This window comes from Hippoglossus stenolepis, chromosome 9, assembly GCF_022539355.2.
Source record: "Hippoglossus stenolepis isolate QCI-W04-F060 chromosome 9, HSTE1.2, whole genome shotgun sequence".
In the NCBI taxonomy this organism is placed as follows: domain Eukaryota; kingdom Metazoa; phylum Chordata; class Actinopteri; order Pleuronectiformes; family Pleuronectidae; genus Hippoglossus; species Hippoglossus stenolepis.
Window position 1 is genome coordinate 993869 of NC_061491.1, and position 27985 is coordinate 1021853.

Sequence of the window (27985 nt, forward strand, 5' to 3'; positions counted from 1 at the left end):
GGCTACTGTTAGCTGTAAGACATTCTACTCAACTAAAAATGTTATCATCTTTCATTATAGTGGTGGAATAAAGATGTCAAATAGTTATTCACAACAATCTTTAAAAGATAACTTCATAATTAAACAGGAAAAGTGATAGAGATTCAGCTGTTGACAAGATCCACTGCTCTCCAGCATGAGACCTGTATCTCTTTTGAATGTTGATTATAAAATATTTTCAAGGTGCTTGTGCAGCAGCTAGATACAGTTATACAGGGTCGAATTCATCTAGACAAGACTGGGTTTATGCAAGATAGGTTATCATCAGACAACATCCGAAGATTTTTGCAATGTTATTTCACATTGGCATAATGACAACTCGCCCACAGTGATAGCAACAACAGATGCAGAAAAGACATTTGATTAAGTAGAATGGAGTTTTTGGTTGCAGTATTGATATTTTGGATCCAATTGCTCTTTCAGTCCGGGCTGTGGCTGAGGGGTAGAGCGGCTATCCTCCAACCAGAAGGTTGGCAGTTCAATCCCAGTCTTCCCCATCTGCATGCCAAAGTGTCCTTAGGTAAGATGATAAACCTAAAAATTGCCCCTCATAGAAAAGAAAAGTGCTGGGTGAATGGTATACTGTACTGTAAAGTGCTTTGAGTGGTCATCACTGTAATACAGACCATTTACCAAAAGTGTCTGTAATACCAGATTTCTGACCCTTTCTGTCTTGGGACAGACACATGACAGGGGTGCCCACTGTCTCATTACCATTTGTTTCTTCTGATTAAATCAAGCAAACAACTTGCAACGCTTGTTTTTGTGAGACATCGACAAAACATCGAAGATGACTTTGAAAGTTATGTCATCTGAACTTAATTAGCTCTTTGAGAAAGTATTGATGCTATGATAAAGGTCTGGTTAGGTTTAAGCACAGAAAGAACTTGAGAAGAAGACAATCGTCATAAATATTTGGTTAATGTTATAGAACGATCATAATCACTGTTAAAAGAAACAACGGTGATATCTGAAAGTTTTTAATTTCATTAAAACAAATTTTATTTAATTTCAGGGTCTAAAAGGGTGCTGGGCTTTATGAAATCTGAAAACACTTATTTGATTAAAGATATTTCAATATGATTAGTCATCCCTCCAGTCGTTAAACTAAGATTATGTTTAAATTACTTGCTTTTGCCCGAAGCTAAATTGAGTACTTATGTAATGTTGTTTATTAAGCAGACATGTACTTAAAGAGAGATTTCATTCTTTGTTGACGTTGTCAGCCGCTCATTCATACATTCAAACATGCACATCCTGCTCCCTGCAAAGAGAAGATTAACACCAGCGGTTGACAGCTTTCATGTAAACAATGTTCTCTCACTGAGACCACTATTTGCCATTTTGGCAGGGAGCATGGACCTGACAATGAGAGCTATTTACACTATTCTCAAAACTTCCTATTTTATCTGTTGCAGTTTCTGAAGGGCTCTTGAGCTCTCACAATGTTTGTTGAGATGAAAAATGGCAGAGTGCCTTCCTCAAGGTCTGTACACGCTGATGTCTCAATTTGTCAATCTTGACATCTTTATACACCATCCAAGCCCAAAATGTCAAATGTCACTTGAAAAGTTACTTCCTCTGTTAGACCACCATAAATTTTGTACCTTTTAGAGGGGAAACAAGTAGAGCATAAAGGACATGAACCCCCCCCCCCCCACACACACACACCACCACCACCAAGCCCCCCTGCTCATTTAAGGGGGTTAATTTATGCCTATATCCATGGCAACTATCTCCTTGGTCTTTCCTAAAGCAGTCACCTAACACAGAGTCCATTAGTAAGAGTATCATCTGCCTGTTCAGAAAATGCATGTGAATCAGTGCAGTCAGGCTGCCTAAGCAGTCTAAACAGGGCATCTGTCAGATTGTCATTTTGCCACCTTTAAGTGATGCGTTTAAGTTTCCTCAGGCAGAAGCTTTGTGGTTTTGAAGAATGCGTTCTCTTAAGGCTCAGGGAAACGCTGGAATAAGTCATGGGGCTCTGTTTTGTGTCAAAACTAGATGAATCTGAAAGCTAAGTAAAACATAGATTATATAGCTTTTGTGTGTGTGTGTGTGTGTGTGCTTAACATACAAGGATTTATACTATATACATTCTTCCTTTATAATTTAGTTATAGTTACTAACTACATGGCACATCTGTATGTTTACAATAAAGAGAATTCAGGTAGAACACTGAGATGAAAACACGTCCCATCTGTACAGATACAAAGCTTCGGATGACAAACAAAGATGGTCACAGTAATTTGGGCACTTTTGAAGATTGTCAGCAAGAATTAAAAAAATACTCAAGTAATGATTCGAGTGACATCTGCAGGGGACAGTGTATTGTCATGGGCAGTACCTCGGAAGTGTCAGCTGTCATTCAGCACCACCAAAATTCGTGGATGCACATTTGTGGCCTCATAGCTCTGCCTGAGCCGAAATCACCCACCCTGGATGTCACTCGTTTGTAATAAAAGTCTGACAAGCATTCCAGCTCCTCAAGGTACAAGTTTATCTTTTTACAGCTCTGTGCAAGGACACCTTTAATCCCAAGAAATAAATTAAATTATAACGAGAGAAAACACAAGGAAAGAATCACAAGACATATATGGTTAATATATTCCTCTAACAATAGTTAAATTGGTGTAGTTAGTAAATTGGAAGATCCTGCCTAATGCATTTATGCCACCACTTCATATCTTGTTTCCAAGCATCTACATGAATGCATAGGTACATACTGTACTGGTACAGTGTTTCTAAGAAAACTGCTGCTGCTATTCTTCATGCGTGTTCTGCTTTACCTGCTGAAGTCATTTGTTTGTGTAGATTGAGTTATAACTGCATTTTTTCATAAAGACAGATGGCTAGAAATAGTCTATTTCTGCTAACTAATGTTGTGTGAATGATTATTAAGTTGACTTATTAATAAGACAAGATGTGTGCTCTTAGTTCCCAACTTCTAGTGAGGCTCTAATCACTGAGTTTAACCCACTTGATATTCCCATTTCCACAGCAACAGCTTATTTGACTGGTCCCCTTTCTTCAGCAGTGGGTAATATAAACTCCATCAACCTCAGACTGAAGCCCAATGAAGGATCAGCTGGAGTCTCAACAGGTCAGACTGTGTTGTGATTAATACATCCACTGTTTAAGGGACAGTAGCCATATTAGAATTACATTTAACTGTAATAATATTGTGGTCAAAGGTTATTTAACAACCTAAAGATCAAACTGTAAGGTACATAGTTTCCCCCTCTCACTGTGTGCCTGGGTGTTAATACATCTCTGTCACAGTTACTTTTACAAAAACAAATCTGACAGTCTTAAAGACACTCCATGGAAAATAAAAGGGGGAAACTCTGTGTTGTGTTTACTGTGCACTAAATAATTCCCTTAAGTGCCAAATGTCCTCTTTGCTCACTAGTTTTGAAACTCAATACAGTTAACAGCTGAGTTGTATCAAGAGCTTAGAGTTGAGCTCATGTCTAACATTTATAAACGAAACATTTATAGCAGACACACAAGTATCACAGCACTAAATTCTGTTTTTGTTTCCAAGATGTAATCTAACATGTTTCTTAATATGAATGGTCATATCAATACTCAAAACCAAACTCTATGTAGATGATATCAATACCAGTCCATTTCCCTGAACACTGTTCTGAGCATTGTTCCCCTTTCATCTTTAAAGGGGCCATATGCAATATTTTGCTATTACTTTCAATGTTAGCATACAAAGTTATACAAAAAAGAACTCTATTGAAATACACTGTGGGCATGTTTCTACCTGAAGTAGGATCCATGAAGTCCAGTTTGAGGGACAGATGCAAAACTGTGAAGGCTTTATAGACACTAAAACACTGCAAAGCAATTTATAGTAACAGTAACAAACATTTTATATGCACCATAATATTTTAGGCAAACAATTACTCCATTCATGTTTCAAGCTTATGTATCAGGGATGTGGTCATTTGATCAATGCAGTATTTTGTCAGATTATTTCTGCTTTAAGTTCCTGCACAAAATGTTCAACACTACATTCACTGATTTTATCATTTCTGTGATAAGTTTCATGTGTCAGTGTTCCTACTGTCACAGCTTTTAAACATCTTAATCTAATTTCTAACATTACTAATAGAGCATTTGAAAACATTCCTAAACCTTGTTGACATGATATTCTACATTTTTAGCCAAATTAACCTTTTAATACTTTGCCTGAACCTCCTCTGCATCCTGAAACAATATGTAAAATCCAATAAAGAAATACGTAAGTAAGTTAATTACCTGTCACATCAGTCAGTACGTTATCATAAATTAAAGTAAATTAGTCAATGATCATTTGATGAGGGTGGTGGTGCAACATGGTGGACTATGTGAAAGAGAACCCACTCCCTTTGTAGATATAAAGAACTACAACTTTTACTCATGTGAAAACGTGATTCAACGGTTCTGATGCTTTCAGTGACGGACATGAGCACTCTGGCCCGTCTGTGGCTATGCAGCCTCATAAGCAGCAAGTTGCAATACACTGTGTATTCTGACAGCTTTCTATCATAGCAAGCATTAAGGTTTTCAGCAATTTGTGCCATAGTGGACCGAGCTCTTCTTTTCTCTCCCCATGCTAATCAATGAGCCCTGGGACCACTGACTGTAACTCCATGGATGCTTGGAAGGTACTGACCACTGGGATGTGTTGTTTTGGAGATTATCTGAATCGATTGTTGAGCCATCACAATTTGACTGTTGACAAAGCTGCTCAGATCCTTAAACTTGCCATTATTTCTTGCTTTTAACACTTCAATTGACTGTTCACTTGCTGCCTAATATATCCCTACCCTCGACGAGTGCCATTAAAACAATGTCATCAATGTTATTCACACTCTGGGGACTTTAGTGGTATATTGAGCTATTTCTCAAAATACAAATTTCTTCCTCTTAATCATGAAAACAATTAACATAACATTTCTAATGACATTGGCATAATTTTTGACAGCACATATTAAATGTTAGCTCTAAACCTTGTAAATATCTACAACATTGTACCAATGGTCTCTATTTATCATGATATAATCTCTGTATAAAAAAAGATGCTCAGTTTGTTCAACACCTACAGTATAGGCCTTTCAGTGTTGCAGTCCAGGAAGCAGTGAGCTTCACATCACACAGCAGAAGTGGGATCATCCTCTGTCATAAATGTGTCACCTTCTGTTTAGTACCGTGTGGTTTGGTGGGAGGTCACCAAGTTTGAAAAACATGTTCAGCAATCATGTGGCTCGCACTGCAAACAAATACCCATACAACATCAATTAGTGCTCCATCAATATGAGGTAATGAGTAGCTGTGAGTGAAAGAGCACAGCCACACTCCAGGATAATGGCTGCTGCCTGCAGCAACAAACAACAGCCTGTTAGTCTAATGTTGCTACTGACAAATACAAACTATTGTTGCATAATTGCTAGTACAACAGTGGCATTAGCATCAAAGAACAATGTATATACAGTACTAACTAATTATCAATATGAGAGTGCTGCATGTTTGAGCTGAGCATACTATTTTCTTTTAAAACATACAAATAGCCAATTTGTTAAGATAGAGTGTTTAATGCCACACATAAAATAACTATTTACCAGCCCAGTGTTGTACCAACACAGCCTGCTGACACTCTCAAACTGAGTGACAGCATTAACAGGTTGTTAACATCATACAATCCCTTTTCATTTCACTGAAACCATTGTACTGATACCAACATGACACGATTATCTGGAGGAATGTTTCTTTACAGAAAGACATTTAATATAATGATTTGGGAAAAAACTGTTACTGTAGACCAATTCAAGCATTTACAATTACATAATAATTCTATTTTTAATTCACTTTGTTTAACCACTTTACTTATATATGAAGTTTACGTGTTAATATTACATTTGCAGTTCCAGTTAGATTGTCTGAGCACGATCAACAATGAGGACGATCTTATAACTATAAAGAACAACTACAACATGTTCAAATTACAGGTCATAACTGAAAAGTATACACACAAAAGAAGCACATGGTGGAATTTTGGACATGAAATGAAATCTAAGCTGTTAACATTACACACTACTGCTCAAAAAAACATTTTCATTATTTTTTTTTTTTTAAATAATGTCATGTCTCTGAATTTTAAGAACCAATAAACACTAAAGTATTTGAAAACCAGACATTTTCTTGTTGAACCAAATAAAATGAAACATTTTGACCCATTGTTGTTCTTTCTACAATAGAAAACAAAAAATTGTTCACTTCATCTCAACACGATTGCAGTAGTCAGGTTGCTTTGCCTTCACCTTGTGTCCAATTCCTCCGTAAGCCGGGTCCATGTAGACAGTGTTACTCTTCTCATTATCATGCCTCCGTCTGCTTCTGTCCGTCTCTTGTTGTGGCTCTTTATGTTGCTGTAGGGTGAAGCTCCCACCAACCACTCTGTCTTCATTTCACCAATCGTCATGCAGTATTGTTACTAATAATGTGTGTGTTTATGTGTGTGTGTGTGTGTGTGTGTGTGTGTGTGTGTGTGTGTGTGTGTGTGTGCGTGCGTGTAGCATGAAAATAGTAAATAATAGTAATAAATCAATATTGTAGGCTACACCATGTCATTTGCTGCTCCAGAGAGGCCACAGGCCAAAAGAGCCTGACAGGCTGACCAAGGCTTTATTTATTTAGTGGACAAGATGGATAATATGAGTATAACAATTCTTATTGGTGCAAAAATAGTTGATTATTTATCATTATTGAAATAAGGCGTAACAAACAAATCACCCAGCATCTTCATCAGCAGACCCAGCCATGCATATTTATGAAAATAGTTATATTTTTAATTCACTTATGTACCAATGGAAATTCCACTAACAGCATCTGAGTCATATGAATTGGCGTTCAGTTCTAATTTGCTGATGATATTTGTGATTTACTAAAATATTATTTTCAAAAATATCAAAATTGATTTCTAATGCTCTTTTAAAATGACTCTGTCATTCTGTTAAAATGTAAATTATTATCTATTTGTAGATAAACATTATAGATAATTGTGATATGTGCAGAGGGCTCAGCTTCTGAGTCGGTTGCTGTTGCATGTGGCCTAATAGTAACATGTTTTCATGATCTAACAGGAGTCATTTCTTGCTGTGAGCTGTTTTTTGTTGTTGTTTATGAATCCGACAGTTTGGAGAATATTCTCAGCACATTCAGGGGATGTCATCTTCATATCAGAGAAATGGCCAAAGCTGAACATTTTCGATTTTCAGCGACGCGCAGCTTGACCTTCAGATGAAGGTGTCTCTGCGGCTCGAACACAAGATCAACCAGCGGCCGCACAGCGCATATAGACACCATTTACTACACTTCATTCACTACATTTGAATTCAAACAGCCTGTTCCTCAGTGACTGAGAATGCGTCACACGTTGATCTTTTTCTGTGCTATCCGTGACGGTTTGGAGGCGTCGCTCAGTTTCCATCTGATTTATGTGATCAGATTAGAAACTGGACTTAATCCCCGCTGTTTTTCAATAATACTAATGTATATTCTATTGGCCGAGTCTGACAGATGTCTAAACCTCGTCAATCCGACCCGCGTGATACCTTCACGGCTGTTAAAGCGCACTCTTCTTTGGAATCAGCTAAAGACGGAGGTCCACACACGCACGCACAGGCCCATGCATCCAGGTCATCCTCCTTTTTCTCTTCATCGGCTCTCATTATGTAAAACGCTGCATTAAAACGCGGGAGTCAATCTGCCTGTAAACTATTGGAAAATAAGAAATTTCAGCTAAATCAGTCGCCGAAGACTTAAAATAAAACTGTACAATATTCATTTATACTATCCGAAACCAATCGTAGAGATTTTTAATAAATTGCAAATCAACAAATTGAACATTTTTTTTAGTCTTTAAAGTCTGACGATAACAGTTAGATTAAAATTAATATTACTTTAATGATAATTATTATCATTGTAATAATTCATGTTATTGTTATTTTTCTTCAGCATAATCCAAAAATAATCACGCTTCTTTCTCTCCTATTTTCAATCATTGTTGTTATTTACTGATTGATTTTATATTATTATTATTATTATTAAAATAATTCATATTTTAGTTGTTTTGCCTATTGTTACTGTCCATATACCGCTCTGGGGTATTCTTCTTATTCTTCGGTCAGCCCACACGCGTCAGTCCGAGCGCACAGAACATAGAGCAAGAGCAGAGAATTACAACCATCCCGCAGCTTCCATCCTTCATGCAGCCGGGTGTCTGCTGTCCTCCGGCCGGAGACACTGCGCTGACACCGGGACGCCCGAGACTCAACCAGCCGGGACAACTTCTCGTGAAAAGTGGCCGGTGGCGGAGAGAGCAACCGGACAGACGGCTTTCCAGAGGGAACACATCCTGTACATCCTGTCGGCCGAGCATCACGTTCATAAAAACACACTGTGTGATCATGGAGAGGAGTTCAAAACAAAGCCACACAGGGACCGTCATATGGTGCTGCACTGACCTCTGCTGGACAAACAAGGACACTGCAGTATGAGCCGGGACCTTCCGTTCGCTGCCTTCACTCTTTCATTATAATTATAATTATAATAATATTAATAATAATAATAATTGTTATTATTATTATTAATATTATTATTATTATTATTAGGATAATAATAATTATTGTTGTTCTTGTTGTTGCTGTTAGCTGGTGCTGCTATCATTTATAAGACCATTACATCTATAAATATCATTATTTTCATTATAACAACCAGTCTGACAGAGCTTTCACATCTGTTCCTGTTCTCTCTCCTCTCTCTCCCCGTCTCTTCCCCCTCTCCCTCTCTCTTCTCTCTCCTCTTTTCCACCCATCTCTCCTCTCCTCCCCATTTTTCTCTGCTCACCCCAACCGGTCGAGGCAGCTGGCCGCCCACATTGAGTCTGGCTCTGCTAGAGGTTTCTTCAAGTTATAGGGCAATGTCTCGACCTTACTATGTAAAGTGCCTTGAGATAATGTTTGTGATGATGTGGTGCTGTAAAAATGAAACTGAATTGAACCTGAATGGCATTGTTTGGTGTCACATGGATGATACATTGGAACCATTTAGAATATATTAGCTCAGTAAGCCTAGTTTCTTGAATTGACATTTCACTTGTCTTTCATGCAAAGTAAACACCAATATTTCCATTTCAGTTGGATTGTAATAAATTATATGAACATATTTTTGAGACAAAATAAATTATTATTTAAGTTTTGGGCATCTCCAGTATGCCCTGCTTTCCTTAAACTAAACTGAAATCTAAAAGTGCCATCAAATAATGTGAACACAGGGCAGCATACAAAGCTGAATGCTGCTGATTTCGTTTTTTCTTGGGCTCAGTTTTTGTAGGCTGCTGAGATCGTTACATCTTCAGTGATATCCTTGGAGAGAAATAGTAGTTGACATTTTATCTGCCGAGCCAGTGGAGGAACATCAGATATTTTGGTTTAAGTAAAAACTGAGAATGTAAGAAATTAAATCTCTGGATAAGAATGTTCTCTTCTTTTAAAGTATATCAGAATGAACTTGAAGGTTTTAAGGTAGACAATGCTGTTACCACCTCCATGGAAAGATTCAGGCTTATTGTGCAAAAATAGAAAAGTATTTATGACTATTGTTTATGAAGAACAATATATACAGAGTGAAGTCTTCTTTTTCAAGGAATTGATTTTATCTATTTCAGGAGACTTTAATTTCCAGATGCCACCTTTATCTCGCAGCTCTTTTTTATTCAAATTCTTATATTTCAAATGATGGGGAATGGTTATCGCATTGATTCAGAGCAAAGCAACAGCACCAAAGCAGCACTGAATAAAACCTAAAATTGCCATAAAACCGTAAAAAAGAATAAATGGTTAATTGAAACTCATCCTATGATGCCTCGCCCATTTTTCTTAGACACTGTGAAGGAGATACTATCTAAAAGGAAGAAGATTCGGCAGAACCAGCTCTGTCAAGGCCAGAAATCAGATCTGGTGAGTGACTTGTAAGTATGAGGAATCTAGGTATAAAGCCTGTGTGAAGCTTTTTACAGACTGATCCAAATACCCAATAACAGGAAACAGGTGTAGTTTCCAGCCATAGAGGTGCGATATGCAGATAGAGGCCAGACAGAAGATGCTTTGTCAGCCTTCTGAGAACAGGACTGACAAGGAAACCTGATAGACTCAACAATGTAGGAGTGCACTGTCTCCACAGGATGGCAGTAGTGCAAAGTGTGGGATGCAACCTGTGAAAAACCCCAAAGAAGAAGCATTTTAACTGAGATCATCAAGAGTTGGTATAAAAGTCAATGGACAATCTTTGATCTAATTTCGTAAATAAAATTGTAATGACGTTTTTGTTTGGCAAATTATTACTTGAAATGTTTATGTCATTTCAATGTACAAACATTGAACATGATTTAAAGGACAGATTACAGATATTTTGGGTGAGATATTGTAATGTGCTTCTTTGTTTAGAACCTCAACAGTCATCATCCACATCATATAACTGTAAACCATAAAAGGTTCTCACCATATTTGGACCTCCTATCGTTTCTTTGGGCTGACTGGTGAGGACATTCAAAATCTGATGTGTGTAGACAATACAAATCTGTGCACAACTTTCTGCTCAACATCGCTAACAGCTATAAAGCTCTATATATATTTAACATTGTGTAACTCAAAAGCTAGAGAAGAATAAAAAGTGCTGCTAATAGATGCACTGTATGAATGTGTGTGTGAATGGGTGAATGTAAAACTGTACTGTAAAGAGCTTTGAGTGGTCGTCAAGACTAGAAATGCTCTATATAAATACAAACCATTTACCATTTACCATTTAGAAGATTCACTATTTTACTGTAAAACCTGAGCTCAGCTTGTTGTGTATACAGCTACCAACTTACAAAGTGAATGACAATGAATGAGCTTCCATTTACATCATAACTGTATGTCCACATAATGAACTTATGTAAAGTTGATAATTTTGAAACTTGGTGTTTGAACTGTGGAGTGTCAAATTTGGTGTGATTTGGACATTCAATACATATATGTATTGCAATATTAATATTGATACAATTTGAATAAAGAAGCTAAGATGATGACGACAACAACAACAATAATGCCTGATTGCCACAAGGCCTTACGGGGGGCGGGCTGGCAGGCCTCTCCCGGGCCGGCCTTCATCATTTTGTAACTACAACACACATCAGACATATCTAACAAAACAGTCAAAGTAAAAAATAGAACTCCATACAGACAAAAATAAAATAAAATGAATTAAAGAGTGTGCGAGGAAGATGTTTATATTAATATATGGTGTGATTTATAATAAATAATTACAATATTAGAATATTTCCCCTAAAAATTGAGGTATTGACTTTTTTGTTTGTTGTTATTTTAGAAATGGAGTCAGAGATTTCTTAGTTTAATACCAAATAATCGGATGTTTGTGGTGGTCAGAAGTACTCTGATCATGGCTTTATGATATTTACCAATAGAACAGATCAACTTGGAGGAAACTGTTAGTACGAGTCAGAGTCAGAAGCAAAACCATCTTCTAATTTGGATCAATCTGATGAAGCTTTGAAAAGTCAGCAGAGAAACTCCCCCAACTCTTGAGAAACATTCAAGAAATACATGAGAAAAAATCTATTACAACTGTAAAAACAAATTCAAGTGGAATGCTTTAATTATGTTTGGAATGAGGAATCTTTTTGGATTAGACCAGAGTTTTAGCTTGTATGTCTGGAAAAGATAGTAGCCATCTGAGAGTTGACTTGGGAAAATAACTCTGATCTGAGGTCAGGGTTTTCCTGATATGGTGGTTATTACACATACATAATCTTTTTCACCAACTAGGAGCTTGATGATTTCACCACTTTTGATAAGTAACCACATGTTTTCGTGATAGACTTTTTATCACACTGTTAAAAGAAAAATGAACTCATTCTTAAGTCCTCAAATCCATCTATCCTCGAGCAGTTTGTACATCTGACACAAATATTACATCCTTGTCAATCCATTCTTTTATGTGTCTGGATTTGTTTCTAAACAAAACATGCTGATTGTTCCAAATCATGGGGGTTAGGGTTGATCCATAAGAATTTTTATTTTTAACCTAAAGACTAAGGCTAATCTCACATTCACAGCCAATCAACCTTTCATTTGATCAAATCCCCACTATTATTTTTATATTATACAATCATACATTTTTATTTTTATTGGTTATTTTCCATTAGGAAATATGTGCAGTGAAATATTATTGTTACATTGATGTTGTTGTTTCTTTCATCACCAAAGCAATACAAATAAACAGAAATGGAATGAAATTGATGGAACTCCTTCTGTAGACTCTTCCCTAGATGCTAATCATACACAATGATCATTTAGCTGTCAATGATTAAATAATTAGCCAAAAAAACCTATTGTAAATGTAATGATCAATACTGCTGTGGCAGATTGATTTGTATCCTGTGTAGGCCTTATGTCATAGCTGGGGAAGAAAAAGGGAAAGGGCCATTAAAAGCTGGTCATGTTAATAGACCATGAGGAATTTGGTAACACATTACATTACATTTCATTTAGCTGACGCTTTTATCGGATGCGGGCAGCTACTGGTAACCAGTGAAGGGAGCGGAGGAGCGGAGTAGTGTGAGTGAACTTAGGTTAAAGACCAGTCGAGCTGCTGCATTCTGGATGAGCTGCAGAGGTCGGATGGCACTAGCAGGTAGACCAGCCAGGAGGGAGTTGCAGTAGTCTAGGCGTGAGATGACCAGAGCCTGGACCAGAACCTGCACCTCCTTCTGAGTGAGAAGGGGACGTGTTCTCCTGATGTTGTGCAGCATGAATCTACAGGAGAGGGTTGTTGCAGTAATGTTGGCAGTAAGGGAGAGATGACTGTCGAGTGTCACACCCAGGTTCCTAGCAGTCTGGGTGGGGGCCCCTGGGGGCCTGGTCACTTTAACCATTTTGTCACTATTTTGGGAAGGAGGACACATTCTATTTATTATGATTTACTATTATTATTTCAACATATATATTTAATTAGGCTACTAATGCGTGCTGGTATTATATCTATTGGCACATTTATTCATTTTTGTATTAATTTGTCTATCTAACTGTGACCGTGGAGGCTCAGAGCAAGAATGACTCAGTTCAAAGGAGGAAGCTGTTCAAAGGCTGGCAGCGACTGGAGAGACTCTCTTTACCCTGCGCACTTTACTCATCCTAAACAACACATGGCGATACTGCTGGAATATCTGCACAGTATACAAAAATAAAAAAATAAATAGCTGTAAAAGGACTTTTCATAACAAACGGTAGTGGGCAGCAATCCGCCATTGACGTGTCTGCTCTGCCAAATCGCGAGAAGAAGAAGCGGCAGCGGAAGCGGAGGAAGAGGCAGCGGCAGCTCAGCTGATGAAGCAGAGGTGAAGTGTGCGGAAGCAGCAGGCTCATTCATGACTTCACAGGTCAGTTCACTCTCATGTCTGTTCTGCATCGCTGTTGTCAGGATGGCAGCACTCATTTCTCGTCCCTTTAATACCACTTGGATGAAGGGGAAACGGCGATCAGTTCAATCAAACGAACGTTTAAAAGTTAGAACAGCATTGATGAGTAAAATAAAGGCTTAAGTGAAGAGGAACAACTTTGTGGTAAAACGACTCATCCTTTTCTAGCCCTGAAGAGAAATGGGTCTTCGTTTAGATGAGCAATGTTTCCATATTGAGATGTGATGCTGCTGATCTGTGTGTGTGTGTGTGTGTGTGTGTGTGTGTGTGTGTGTGTGTGTGTGTGTGTGTGTGTGTGTGTGTGTGTGTGTGTGTGTGTGTGTGTGTGTGTGTGTGTGTGTGTGTGTGTGTGTCATGGCTTCTCACTCAGTTGTTGTCTGAGAACAGAAACACGTCCTGACGGCCATCCCCTCGTGAGAAGCACGAGGACGAAGATGATTAGACTGAGAAAAACCAAGCCAGTGCGGAACCTAACACTCTAACTGAGCTCAGTGTACTACAGGGAATTGACGTAGACGTGGTCGGTGGTGAACATGATGTAATGTTGTCTGTTTGCACTGGGTCAGATGATCCGATTGTGAACTTAAACAACAGATCTGAGAACAGCCCTGCACAGTGTCATTGACATGATCAATAATTACACATTATATCCATTCATGTTTCATTGTTTTTTAAGAAATATTGAGAAAAACAGAAATGTGCGACTTATTGCAATGTAGTAAAAACTCCATGGTAAGGAAGCAGCTGCAACAACAGGCAGTCCATCCTCTTTCTTTTATTTAGTTCATATTTGTTATTGATGACAGACTCAATCGTTCACGAGTCACTGCTTGAAGTTTTGCCGTTGGATTCAAGTCAAAGGACAAACTTGTCTGGGATCATTTTTCTCCTGCCTAGCTTCCTCAGACTGGAGTTCATCTTTTCATTCTGTGCTTGTGTTCCTCTACAGCTCCATATCAGCACACTTACATCTCTATGTTTCTAAGTGAATGCCCAAGCACAACATTGGTGAACAAGTCATTGATGTAGTTTGGAGCAAGGCCATTTAAAAAGATATTTTAAATCAATACAGAAGTAACAGGCAGTGTAAGTAGAGGAGTGATGTAGGATTCCTGTTTGGTCAGAGTTCTGATCACTTCAAATTAGACTGATTGATTATCTCACTCACTGAAGTCTGAACTTCACTGATCCAGATTGAGTTTTTGAATTTAGTTTGTAGATCTGATGCTAGTTTAACCTAGTTCAAACTTTTCAAAACAGGGCTCATGGTTTCCAAAGTAAAGTCCTTCATAGACAGGTTTTTACGGAAGCGTATTGCATTCACTTGGGAAAAAAAAAAGTTCTGTTTTTCTGAGATAACTATCTCGGAAATTCCGAGATAAGTTCTGTTTTTCTGAAAAAACAACAAAAAACAACCAAAAAAATTAATTAGAAAAACAGAGCTTTTTTTTTACATGCTTTTATTTTGAAAGTGAAGTTCCTGTATAGACGCGGACTTCCTGTTATGAATCTGTAACTTCACAAAGGAAAGGTTTAATGTTTTAGCGACCCTCCGAAGAGACACACGCTCTTACAGTGTTGTTTAGGGAAGTTTCAAATAAACCTGAAAACATCAGTTGAAAGTCTCGACCATCTTTCGGGGATATGCTGCAGATAGATAAAGGATAGTTTTCATTTTTGTCCATAATTCAAATATTTCGTTTGTTAGTGTAAGCTATTTTATTTAGTGGCTTTATTATGGAAGATTGATGTGTAGTTCCTGTTATAAGCAGGGTGTTGGTTGGGACTCTTGTTTTGAAAGGGGTTCTAACGGAGGAGGGTTCTGTTGATAGAGAACTTTTGAAGTGTGAAGGAAAGTAACCGGATGTGATGTCCCGAGTCAATAACCATGTCTCGTGTCCTTCTTCGGCTGAGGCCTGTGACAGTATAACAGAACAACACGCTCGGCTGCATTAGTCTTTTGTGGTTCATGTTATTTATACAGAAGGAGAGTCTGACAGTTTGAAGCGACGCTATACGTCATGGCGCTAATACAAGAAATCTTGCCAAACAAAAGACTGTCTAAGAGCAGCAGCTACATGCAGCCCGCTGAACAAGGGCTCTGTGCGAAACGTCCATGCAACATTTTTTCAAGTGAATGCAATACGCTTCCGCATATTAGCGCCATGACGTATAGTGTCTATTCAGGAACTTCACTTTCAAAATAAAAGCATGTAAAAAAACCTCTTTTTCTAATAATTTTTTTCCCTGTTTTTCCGAGATAGTTATCTCAGAAAAACAGTTTGTTTTTGTTTTTTTCAGAAAAACAGAACTTATCTCGGAATTTCCGAGATAATTATCTCAGAAAAAAAGAACGTTTTTTTTTTCCCAAGTGAATGCAATACGCTTCCATAGGTTTTCACCTGTTCACCAGATTAAAGTTCTGCTGCTCTTTGTTTTCAATTAGACAAAATAAATAGAAACAACAATGTTTTCCTCTTCAGGTGTTTGTGTTCTACTTCGCTAAAAGTGTGGAGCTAACTGGAGTGAAGCAGGAGGAGGTCTCTGCAGTGCCAACACCAATCAGTAGCCGGGACCTTTGGAACCTGTTGGTACAGCGACACCCGAGGTATGAAGCACATCAGTGACTGAATATAGATGTCCTAATGTCCAGATGTCAAATTATTGACTCTGTCTGTCGGACTACTTACCCTGGGGTCTGTCTTATCAAGTTCAACATACCCAGGAAATATTTTCGTTATGCTGCTTCACTTCATCCTAACATTGTCCATCCTGGTAACCTGTAATATGAAGTTGGTTATCAGCTGTCTCACTTAAGCCTGGGTTTTCTTATCCAGCTACGCTCATGTTCATGTAAAAGATGCAGAGTCATTTATTACAAGCAACTTTGTCCGAACAATGAATTAAGTTCATAATATGATATGAGAAGAAAAGCTGATATCTGCTGAGACAGATGAGTTACATTCAACAATGTTGAATGTAACTCTAAGGCTAAAGATAAATTGTAAATATTTATTTATTTAGGTTATTAATGAGTATTTTCTTTGTTTTTTGTCAAACAATTATGGACCATGTGATTTAGATTTTAAAAAGTTAATATTAATAAAAAAGTTAATAAAGTTAAAGTTAATAAAAAGTTAGATTGATGTAAAGTAGATAGTAAAAAGGTAATATTAGCTGCCAAAGATGAGGAGAAAAGATAAATAGTTAAGGTTAGATGAGTTCAGTCTGTATGAAATTATATTTTATAATTATGGAAATATTGAACAGTGTGTGGATAATTTTTAAATAAAAGAGACTTAAACTAATCAGAGATATACAGTATTGTGATAAACTCTCCCCCCCAAAATTCTGTGTTTGTGAGAATCTCTGTTTTTAAAACAGAGTGGATAAAAAATATCTGCTGCTCTTTAGTATGTTTTTCTTGTCCTTAAGATCCTATAGATCAATGACTGATTTTTCTGTCATTTGATTTTTGTTAGGTTGGCTGTGAGAGGTTTTGATCTGTTAACATCAGACTGTTAGTCCTTCAGAAAAGTTACCATGACGATTCTTTACTTTATAAGCAGTGAACCACTTTCTTAGGTCTCATAAATCTGAGTTAAACCTAAAGTTACCTTGAATACTGCAAATCCTGCTTCATAGAACAGGCCCCTGGTCGCCTGTTCTCTTTTTTAGTAAATTGTCTTATATTCGTGTGTGTGTGTGTGTGTGTGTGTGTGTGTGTGTGTGTGTGTGTGTGTGTGTGTGTGTGTGTGTGTGTGTGTGTGTGTGTGTGTGTGTGTGTGTAGACTGTCCATCCTTCAGGGTCACGTGGTGTTGGCAGTGCGTCAGCAGTACGTTGACATTGGCGACCAGGTGGTAACCCTGGGAGACGGGGACGAGGTGGCTGTTGTGCCACCTCTCAGTGGAGGATAGAACACAACAGATAAAGTAAGTGTTAGATTTAAAAGATCAAGGCCATGGTGGCCTCACAAAACATGCTTTTGGCCTCGTGAACATGATACCCCAAGTCTGCCTTTAGGGAATTTCTAAAAGATTTTTAGAAAATGAGACGTAAAACACCTAACACACCTTTTTTTCCAGAGATGTCAGAGGAGCGGAGAGACATCCTAAAGCTGAGTCGTGATTGGCTGCCTGTTCAGGAAGTGGTGGATGCCGTCAGCAGTGACTCCTGTGGAGCTGTTTCAGTGTTTATAGGTTTACAATTTATTGTAATAATTTATTCACAGCTGCAGAAATAATTTACTTTATACACAGATGTTTCTATTTAATGTGAAACATTCTGTCTGCAAATTATATCTTCCAAAAAAATAATGTTTTTTGGACAATACCTTTTTAGAATGCCATAATATTTTAAGAAACAATATGTTACATTTCAGGGGGGGATTTATATTTGAAGGAAAATATCAATGTGATAAAGTCATAATAGTTCTGGAATAAAGTTATAATTTAATGTTTCAAGACAGTTATGATATTTTTGTGGGGGGAGTATATTTGGATGTCATTATATTTTAGAGGGGGAAAAATGTAGTGTTAGATTTGGCTTTAGGGGCTCGGGACTGAATATGTCAATGAGTGTCCTCACAGAGACAGAAGAATGTGTGGTGTGTGTGTGTGTGTGTTTGTAAGTAATGTATGTGTGTGTGCGCATGTGTGCAGGTACAACCCGTGAGGATGAGGTGGATGGCAGGAAGGTGATTGGTCTGGAGTACGAGGCGTACGAGCTCATGGCCCAATCTGAGTTCATTAAACTGTGTGGTGACATCAGAGAGCGCTGGCCAACTGTTACGCATATCTGTGTCCACCACAGGCTGGGGTGAGGCGTTAGCACTACTAATGCTAACTGCTTACACTAACTAGTGGTTTGACAGTTTGGTAATAATATTACAAAAAGGGTTGATGCTGCAGCTGAGGGAGGGTGAAGGTCAAACTCATCTGTGAACTTCTTCCCTCAGGTGGGTAAAGGTGGGCGAGGCCAGTGTTGTCATGGCGATTTCGTCACCTCATCGCCATGACAGCCAGCAGGCGATCAACCACTGCATCAGCCAGCTGAAGGCCAACGTCCCAATCTGGAAGAAGGTAGCGACCTCAGGAGCCGGTCGTGATTATTGATGGGCGATGATGTTTGTTTGATTCTTGATCATGTGACTCTGATCAACAGGAGGTGTATGACACGCAGGAGGCAAGCTGGAAGGAGAACTCTGAGTGTCCCTGGTCAGATCACAGTAAAGTTCAGAGCGAAAACCTCAACGTTAACATGTCGGTGTGAGCTGCTGCAAATAAAGGGTAGAATGTCTGAAAGAAACACTAAAGTTATCGATCTTTGATTATTGGTCTCTGTTTGTGTTGTGGAAGTCTGAAACAACACAGACTTTGGTGTCAGGTAAGTTAGTGAGGAATATCTCAGTCAGTTCTTCATCGGACCAGACTTAATATTACTCTACATTAATATTAATCAACACATATGCTATGCAGGATGTAGGACTGACATCAACAAAGGATCAAGATTTGTTTGGTCAACTGGAAGAAAAAAAGTCTGCCTGTATGTGGTTGATAGGTATACCCTGGTCCTGACTCTTCAACCAAATGATTTTAACAGTTATATCTGGAAAGATGCCACATTAGAAAATCTGATGTAATCTAACTTTTGTGATATGATATTACATCAGAAAGTAACCAGAAAAAAAGCAAAGCCTTCACATTTGCCTTTATAATGTTGAGAAACAGACCTTAAAAATGTTGGTGTATTTCTTCAGAATGGTAGCAGTTTTATTATGTCAGCTATCTGATTTGGTGACTAACTCTTTCCGCCTTCCTTTTTATGGGGAAACTGAGATCAGTCAGACTCAAGTGTGGTCTGAGCTTACCAGGTAGCTTGTGCTTGTAATGCCTATGTGCTGGTGACATTATAGTGACCGGAAGCATAATATATGACTGGTCAGTCTCTCCTACTGTCATGAAAACTATATCTTGGGAACTCCTTGGAATTTCTTTAAATTTTACACAAATTTTGGACTCAAGGATAAACTGATAATGGTATAAGTGGTCAAATGTCACTAACCTCACAAAACATGGTTTTGACTATACCCGGGAATGCACTCTCTATTGCATAATATACTCAATGCTATTTATTCATTCTCTTTAAACGTCTCACTACATACTGTATTTGAGTCTGGAAATGGATGTAAACTAAACTTGTAGTCTAATCGCTAGCAAAAGTGAATGCTTCATTGCATTATGTAATTTTCTAACTAATTTTATGATGTCATAGTGATGTCATGATGATGTCATTCCTATCATATGATCATGAGTTATTTTTCAATCTATATCCATTTTATGTCATGTCTACAATCCTATGGGATGCAGAGATACCTGCACGATTTAACTATGCATGATGTCAATTTGATCTACATGACGTCACTTATCGCATGATGTCATATGAAGGGGTATAAATTGTGATAAGTGTTAGGACCATATTTTTATTAACCTGAGAATTATGAGATCTAAAGTGAATCATCTGGAGAAACTCTCCTCAGTAATATTCCCACCAGGTTTGGTGAAATTCTGTTCATGTGCTGTTGAGTTATTTTATCCACACACACACACACACACACACACACACACGGACTGGGGTGGAAATAATAGCCTCCTTGCCTAGGACGAAAAGAAATGTCCAAGTCTGCATGTATTGGATAATAGTTTGTTTCTTTTGTTCTGCATTAAATAAAACAAATATAGACAAATTAAGTAAATTACATTTATACCTTGACCTCAATTTGAGACATGATCCTCAGAATATCCTATACACCAACTTGTACACTTAAACAAATAAGAACAGCACTGCAGGAAAAAGCTTTTAGGCTTTTTTTGTTGGTCATGGGTTTAAAAACTAAAAGCAACAAACTGTTGGCTGAATGTAGTGAAGTAAAGAGGCTGATATTTCCCTCTGAATAATGGAAGTAGAGTATTAACAAACAAGTATATACAAGCCTAAATGGAAATATGAATGTTTGGATAAAGTAAGAACTCTAAGTGCAGTACTTGGGGAAAGGGTATTTTCATTTTTATTTTTATTATAATGTTTGATGTTTTTCCCTCTGTGACCGACAGGGATCGCTAAAAGACAAGTGATGAAAACTGAGGACGCATGAACCTGAAAGTGAAACCAAAGAGCAGACAGGTCTTCAGCACTAAATCCAGAGGGAGAACTAAGTCAGAGGAGCTGCGTCATGAAGGTAAGTGTCTTATTTTGTACATCAACAGTAGATGAAGAGGCCAAAGGAAAGCTAGGAATGATGGCAGGGGCTTTACAGTTGGTGACGTTGTGACACTTCACCACTGTCGCTGTGGTTTTTCTAAATGAGACGTGGGAAGGTTTCTACCTATTCTCTCCCACACGCGCACGGTGACCGTGTGGGTTGGATGTGCAAACACAAACCAACACAACTAATCAACATATCAGCTTAGCAAGTTTCCATAAGTAGATGAAACCAGGAATTGATCATTGACGATCGTTCCACCAATCAGCACCACGCAGTACATCAGAAAGCGGAAGATCGTTGCCACATGTTGTACTCTCTCCCCATGGTGGACCAGACTGTTGAGGGGACTGGTCTGTATCTTAGTTTATTAAATATAGTTTTCTGTTTGCTGTTAGACTTTTCATACCCAAAACATGTCCATGTAACAGAAGCTCCTCCTCTAAGTAGGTACGAGATCTCCATTGGGACTCAGAGAGCTTCTCCTCTTCAGAATTACGCCTGATTAGAACAAAAATAAAACTCTGCCTTCAAAGAACAATAAACACCTCAGGCTTCGCTAGGGGTGCGTGCAGTGTGTGTGTGTGTGTGTGTGTGTGTGTGTGTGTGCAGAATGTTCACTCAAGGTCTCAAATAATGCACAAACTAATGGACTAATGGAGACAGTCAACTGAATAGAGATTGTTTTACTTTTCTGATTGTTTTTTTAGTTGTTTTAGTGTTTCAGTCTTAATATATCACCACCAGAGACTATGTCTAAATAGCTAACTTTAGGTGTCTTGTATTTTTGCAGTTTATCACAGACATCACTGTCATCATTGATGAAGCTGATTACACAGAGCCTGGAAGATTAAGGAAGATTCTTAAATCTTACAGTGCTGAGAAAGAAGGTACCTGCTACAGAGTGGGAGGGACCTATGAGGAACTGGAACACCTTTCAGTCCAACTATCAGCAGTGAAACATTCCATCAATTCTGCCACACATGGTCAGCAAGATGCTTCAACTCATATCAAATCGATGGATGTATCTGCGGTTGTTATGACCTACATTCAGGAAAAATGTGCAAAAGAACTCAACAAAATTCAAGGGAACAGTTTTGTCTTTGAAACCCAGCCTGAACACAGAACAGTGCACAATAACCCCAGTGGCACAGTGCAGGTGATTATAAGACCACAGGGTGTCTCCGCACACCCTGTTCATGCTGATTATGTCAGACAAAGATTCATCACATTCTACCAGAGAACTGCCTCTGACCTGCAGGTCACTTCTGTCCCCGTGAGTCCACATAAACACGAAGACCTACAGATGACGTTTCCCCGTATCCTTTTTAAACCCAGCCACGGATATCCAGTAACAGCTACAGGGCCCTTTCTGCACATTGCTCAATTGAAGAAGTTCCTTTCACAAAATACACAAAGTTCAAGCAAGAGTCCAGTGAACAAAGGTTCAACAGACACTCCAAGCAGTAGAACCCGGGGTCCTCAGCCTACACAAGACAAAGATCCTGAAGATGAATTATGTCCAATCTGTATGGAACCAATAGCGATTAAGGAGAAGCAAACCCTGCAGTGCAAGCATTCCTTCTGCAAAGACTGTTTGGAAAAAGCTTATAAATATAAGCCTGTATGCCCCACATGTGGAAAGGTATATGGTACTTTGACAGGGACACAACCTGATGGAGGCAAAATGAAAGTCTACAGAAACGACTCATCTTTACCTGGATATGAGAAATATGGAACAATTACTATCTACTATGACATTCAAAGTGGCATCCAAGAGGTAAGTCTCATGATACAACACTAAATGGTTTGAATTTTTAGTGTAGCACTGAAACCTGTTAGCAGAATTATGCAAAATTTCCATCAAACATGTTTAACAGGCAGTTTGATGTTGTTTTTTTTTATGACAAATAAATAATTTTATTTAACTAGACAATGATGTGGAGGAATCTTTGGCCTTAGCAGTGGTATGCCTTCTACTGAGTGCGATTCTAGCTTAGACTGCATTTACTGATGGCCCGATCATTCCTAGTTGTCGGTGGTGTAGCATTTACCAGCAGTATTCTACATAAACATTATTTTTTTCTCACCCTGTTCTTCTCATTAATGATGAGATTTCTTAAATCATAACACTGGAAAAGAAATCAATCACCTGCTGGTGGAAATCTACCGACTCAATTTATATGGCTAATTAGTTAGCCTGATATATTATATTATTGATATATTATTATTTTTGGGATTGATAAGGACAGGGTTTGGAGTTCCTGTATTTGGTCTTTTCCACTCTTATTTGATTCTCTTTTCTTTCTCTCCTTTTTGTACTAAGACATTATTCTACTAATTATAGTAAGAATTTTATCAGCATTAGTATGTGTCTTGAAAGTTCTTATTTCCAAATGATATTTTTGATAAATGAATGATTAATTGATTCATAAATAATGTGGACTCCGAGTCGCTCTTAGCCACATAATAATGGACAGCTTGGCAGAACATAATCAAGCAGAGAAACATCTTCTGTCTGTCTGCAGAAGGAGCATCCTAATCCTGGTCAGCCATTTGAAGGTGTATTGCGCATGGCCTATCTCCCAGACTCCTCAGAGGGCAGGAGGATCCTGGAGCTGTTGAGACGTGCCTTTGACCAGAGACTCACCTTCACTGTGGGTCGCTCCACCACCACTGGCAGGAACAACATAGTCACATGGAATGATATTCACCACAAAACCTCAACACACGGGGGACCAACTTGGTGAGGACACTTTACATTTTATGGATGTATATCACACACCTGTGACCCCCATTGGGATTGCTCGATTATGGCAAAAAACATGATTATGATTATTTCGGTCAATATTGTGATCATGATGGACTTCAAAGAAAAATACATAATTTTGGCGCCCATGTTAACAGATTGTAGAGTGTTCCCTGCCTGAGTGAGCAGTGCAGCTCAGCAGCAGCTCTTTACCTCACGCACAGCTCACAGCAGAATAGACAGAGAAAATGTAGATTTCAATATTTTGGCCCTAGTTGTTGTTAATGTAGTAAGAAACTTATTTTTACACTAAACAGGCATATTTTGTTCCCCACTTAAGAGAAGGACATATGCACCCCAAGATGTGAACGATAACTCCTCTTTTGCAGGCTGGAGAGTTTACATTACACAATGTCACAAATACTGTAAATCTCAAATATTTATTTTTTATTTCACAACATGAAAGCACTTTATGCTACTTCATAATTCTACTCTGATACATTTCAGAGAGAATTATGTATGTTATACTGCATTGCATTTATTTAACAGCTTCCTTTAAAATGAAGATTTCAAACAGTAGATAATATCACAAGCTGTTAAAAAATGTTGTTAAAGACTTTATGAGTTGTTTCGGGAAAAGAATTCTTCTGAAATAGAATTAAAACATTTTCAAATGTCTGTTGTTAAAAGCTTTTTACATCTGAAGTTCTCAAATGCTTTAATAATCCAGTAACTCACCTCAAATCATAGAGAGAAACAAGCTCTCACGATATATATAACATCTCTGTATATAAAACAGTTTATAATGTATTTTACTGTAGCTTCACTTGCTGCTTACACAGCTGATTCAGTATAAATGATCCAATGATTTCATAGAGCTTAATAAAATAATATAATCATCAGTCAAACAAGTACTTTTACTTTCAAACTTTAACCCCAGTTAACTAGCCTGTATCTGACTGATACAAAAACGTTTTGAGATTAAATGTGCCCCTGAAAACGTTCATCATGTGACCAGTTATGTACACCAGGCCAGTGTGAACAGGAAGTAGATTGTCTACTCTGCAGTTGGTTGCTTAGTTACAGAGACTACTACAAACGAGCAACAGCGATGCTGAAAAGTAAGAGCCATTTTCACAAGACTGTCAGAGAATGTGCAAAGACTTTCCCCAGTTTGTTTTCCACATATAAATAACTTAGCAGGAGATTATCTGCTCAGACGCATTCACAAGAACAACAACACAGCCTGAGCCGCGCTGCTTGCGCAGGCATTGTGGACGCTCCCATCCGATTACATGGGCGCTGAAATGCAAAACATTCCTCGTCCCACACGGCAATTATCTGGGACTAAATGAATAACGTCCAGGGCTAAACCCTGCTATAGTGTCCTGGCATTTAGTTGAGTTAAGACTTTTATTTGAGGGAATACAGTCGTACCACAAACCCACATGGCAGCACCACTGCAGACATGCAGCAGAAATGCTGCCTGTGAGAACAAGAGATGACTGCGACACACAGCAGAACCACAGCCCGGTGTCATGAGGCAAGACAAAATGAGAGAGCCTCATTGCAAAACTAAACGTGGGATGATAATCGTTTTATGTCGATTACTTTGTTTTCATAATTGTTGGAAGCCATAATCGTAATTCAAACCACCGACCTTCTGATTAGAGGTCAACCTCTCTACCCCCTCAGCCACAGCCACAAATCACATATAAAATATGTATATAAAAAAAATATATATATAAAAAAACTGAAATCTGTGTATCTATGACCTAAATGTAATCATCTGTTCAGAAGTCTTGGGATTTTACTGGCAGCATGCTACAGGGCTAACGACCAGCAATCATGCAAGTGTACAGATTTTCATTGACTATGAAACTGTCCATATAAAGTCATTTAATTTCTGTCATTGTCTTTGCAGCTATGGATACCCAGATCCGGATTACCTCAGCCGAGTTGGAGATGAACTGAAACTCAAGGGAATTGACTGAGTTTCTGTAGAGTTTGTTATCACATGAATAGACTAACAAGCTCATGTAATCTGTTAAATGACAATATTATCTCTACAAAGTTATGTACAAACATCTTCCATCTTAAAACCCACATATATAACAAAACATAAGATACTATACTGATACTATAGAAATGATATTTGAAAATGAATGGCTAAAACTATTGGTCTGTTTAAGGTAAAACTCTATAATGTGTAAGCAGTGTAATATCATGCTAACACAAAGCCACCATTGTTTTCTTGTTATATGGTAACTTGTGTGTCTAATGTTTTTAAGTTCATTGTATTTCTTCACAGCATGTGAAGTACTGGTTAAATGATTTGTTGTTGAGTCGAAAGGATTTTACCATTAGGCCTGTCAGCTGTATTCCACTGAAGCATATATACCTTGCCTGAAACCCAGGTATACTTGTTGGGTGAATGGCTGTGTTGCTGTGCTGCCAGTGACTTGGTGTTGGTTTCAGCTCATGTAGGTTGACAAATAGACCCGGACAGAAATGAAACCATCTTTATTGTGCCCATGCCTTTCCTCACTTGTCTCTGGACTCTGACAGGGGGAGGATCATGATTGCAGCCAATCAAAAATGACAAACAAGTGATCATGACAACTTACCGCCATTTACTTTTAATGTGACATTGAACACGTGACAGATCCCACGTTAAGTTACATTTCTGCACATTTCCTCCTTCAAAACCTATTTCAGCCCAGCTCTTCTCCTTCTGAAACATGGACATTTATATTCTGCATGTCCATGTGTTTGCTAACTTTCAGAATTTTTTACTGGTAAATGCATTTACATGAACAAATGGAGGCACATTTACATTTTTAGTTAACATATGTTATTTAGTCAACCGTGAAATTGACCAAAGCAGCTGCTGGGACCTTCCAGAGTGCATATACTGCATATAGTACGTATACTTAATTATTATGTCACAGTAAAATGGTGAATATGCAGTCACTTTATATCTTTAATTAAGACAATTTGTACAGAATTGCTTTCATAAATTCTGTTTACCTCCACAGAAATTGGGTAATGATAAACAAATCACCTCGATTGCCTTGGTGAGTGTGGTGAAATATCCCAAGTGGTTTGAGCTTTGTAAGTCAAAGGACAAAGTTTGATGCTGAACTTGCATGTTTTTTAAGATAGTGGTAGGTCAACAGCTGCTAATGCTAACATTGACTATGTAACAAAAACTTAAATATAAAATTGAATTTGTCTAATTGGTAAATAAGGTTCCATTGAAACCCAACAAAACAATTAGCGCACACACAGTGCTCACAGACCTATGTCCTTATAAAATCAATAAATTAGCTTTAACTGTTCCTGAATCTTTACCTGGAAAGTTGTGTTCAAGGGTCAAGAATGTTCAAATATAATGAAAATCTGTTGTGTGATTAGGCCCTTCCAAGCCCTTGGTTTATTTTATAGGGTCAAAGAAAAACATAGACTAGAGGTCCCATTTATTTAGATAACATAAATAATCTCTCATATTCAAACCACTACTTCAGGTGATTTTCAGTTGCCTAAACCTGGTGGTCACCCCCTCTCCCACAATAGTTGGCTGCAATCCCTCCCGGCCCTTTGCTACATACATCAGAAGGAGGTTATCTGTAATCAGCCATGTCTTACACAAGATCCATGAGCCTAATTAGCAAAAATTGTGTTTAAACAGAACAGTTCAACAAATCTGAAAAGAAAATGCATACAATTATTTGAGGGAATATGGAATTAAGAGCAAAGTATAGTGAAAAGGCTGTGGTAAATGTTTTAGAGTTGAATATTTTGAAAGATGGTGTAATTGTAACAAAATGTCCTTGGAATTTGTCTGATAAAAATACATTGTGTATAAATCAATCTCTTCTTCTGATTCTCTTTGTTGAGTGCATTTGATTGGTCATCAGATTTTTGGGAAATTGAGTAGATTTATTTTGAGAATAGTCATAAGGAACAGGGGTCTCATTTATAACCATTGCATACGCACAAAACGGGGCCTGAAACGTGCGTACGCCACTTCTCACGCAAACGTTGGGATTTATAAAGACAAACTTGACGGGAAAATTTGCGCATTTCCACGCAGGCTCTGACCCATGCGTACGAACCTTTTGGAGACGGGAAAGTGGCGGCGCAGACGTGAGGTGGTGAACTGAAGCCAGATTATTGATCCACTTCATCATGAACATTAAAACCAACAGCTTTAGTTGTGCTTGCGCGACATATCTCTTCCACACGAACCTTTTAATTGAAAAATATATAAAACAACTTACAGCAAATTACGTTTGGATTCCATTAAACAGCGGAGTTACAGAGCTGAGTCATTAACAGTTTTTAACAATATCTTCTAACACTGTGCGTGTATCATCAAATCACTGCAGTGAACGTGTCTGT

General features: G+C 38.1%; 3 protein-coding genes across 4 annotated transcripts in view; all 3 read left to right on the plus strand.

The window, feature by feature from the left end:
- The window catches only part of zfr (zinc finger RNA binding protein), a 1162720-nt gene that overhangs the window by 977647 nt on the left and 157088 nt on the right, over positions 1-27985 (plus strand). The gene's annotated exons all lie outside the window — the stretch shown is intronic.
- LOC118115339 (molybdopterin synthase catalytic subunit) lies at positions 17362-18878 on the plus strand. Its single transcript, XM_035166430.2, has 5 exons — positions 17362-17503; positions 17657-17770; positions 18233-18389; positions 18529-18652; positions 18735-18878. The coding sequence occupies exons 2-5, from the start codon at positions 17659-17661 to the stop codon at positions 18840-18842; spliced, it is 501 nt and encodes a 166-aa protein (XP_035022321.1). The 5' UTR covers positions 17362-17503; positions 17657-17658; the 3' UTR covers positions 18843-18878.
- si:dkey-3h3.3 (uncharacterized protein LOC100144568 homolog) lies at positions 20631-27454 on the plus strand. The gene is made up of 4 exons (XM_035166428.2): positions 20631-20808; positions 21626-22612; positions 23361-23578; positions 25506-27454. Exons 1-4 carry the CDS (start codon positions 20803-20805, stop codon positions 25573-25575), a joined length of 1281 nt encoding a protein of 426 aa, XP_035022319.2. The 5' UTR covers positions 20631-20802; the 3' UTR covers positions 25576-27454.

Bases quoted from the DNA above. Each gene is read 5' to 3' on its own strand.
- si:dkey-3h3.3 (XM_035166428.2), top strand. The intron at 22,613-23,360 runs GTAAGTCTCATG...GTCTGTCTGCAG, and splicing joins TTCAAAGTGGCATCCAAGAG to AAGGAGCATCCTAATCCTGG. The intron at 23,579-25,505 runs GTGAGGACACTT...TTGTCTTTGCAG, and splicing joins ACACACGGGGGACCAACTTG to CTATGGATACCCAGATCCGG.
- LOC118115339 (XM_035166430.2), top strand. From the start codon at position 17,659: ATGTCAGAGGAGCGGAGAGACATCCTAAAGCTGAGTCGTGATTGGCTG. The intron at 18,390-18,528 runs GTGAGGCGTTAG...TTCTTCCCTCAG, and splicing joins TGTGTCCACCACAGGCTGGG to GTGGGTAAAGGTGGGCGAGG. The intron at 18,653-18,734 runs GTAGCGACCTCA...TCTGATCAACAG, and splicing joins ACGTCCCAATCTGGAAGAAG to GAGGTGTATGACACGCAGGA.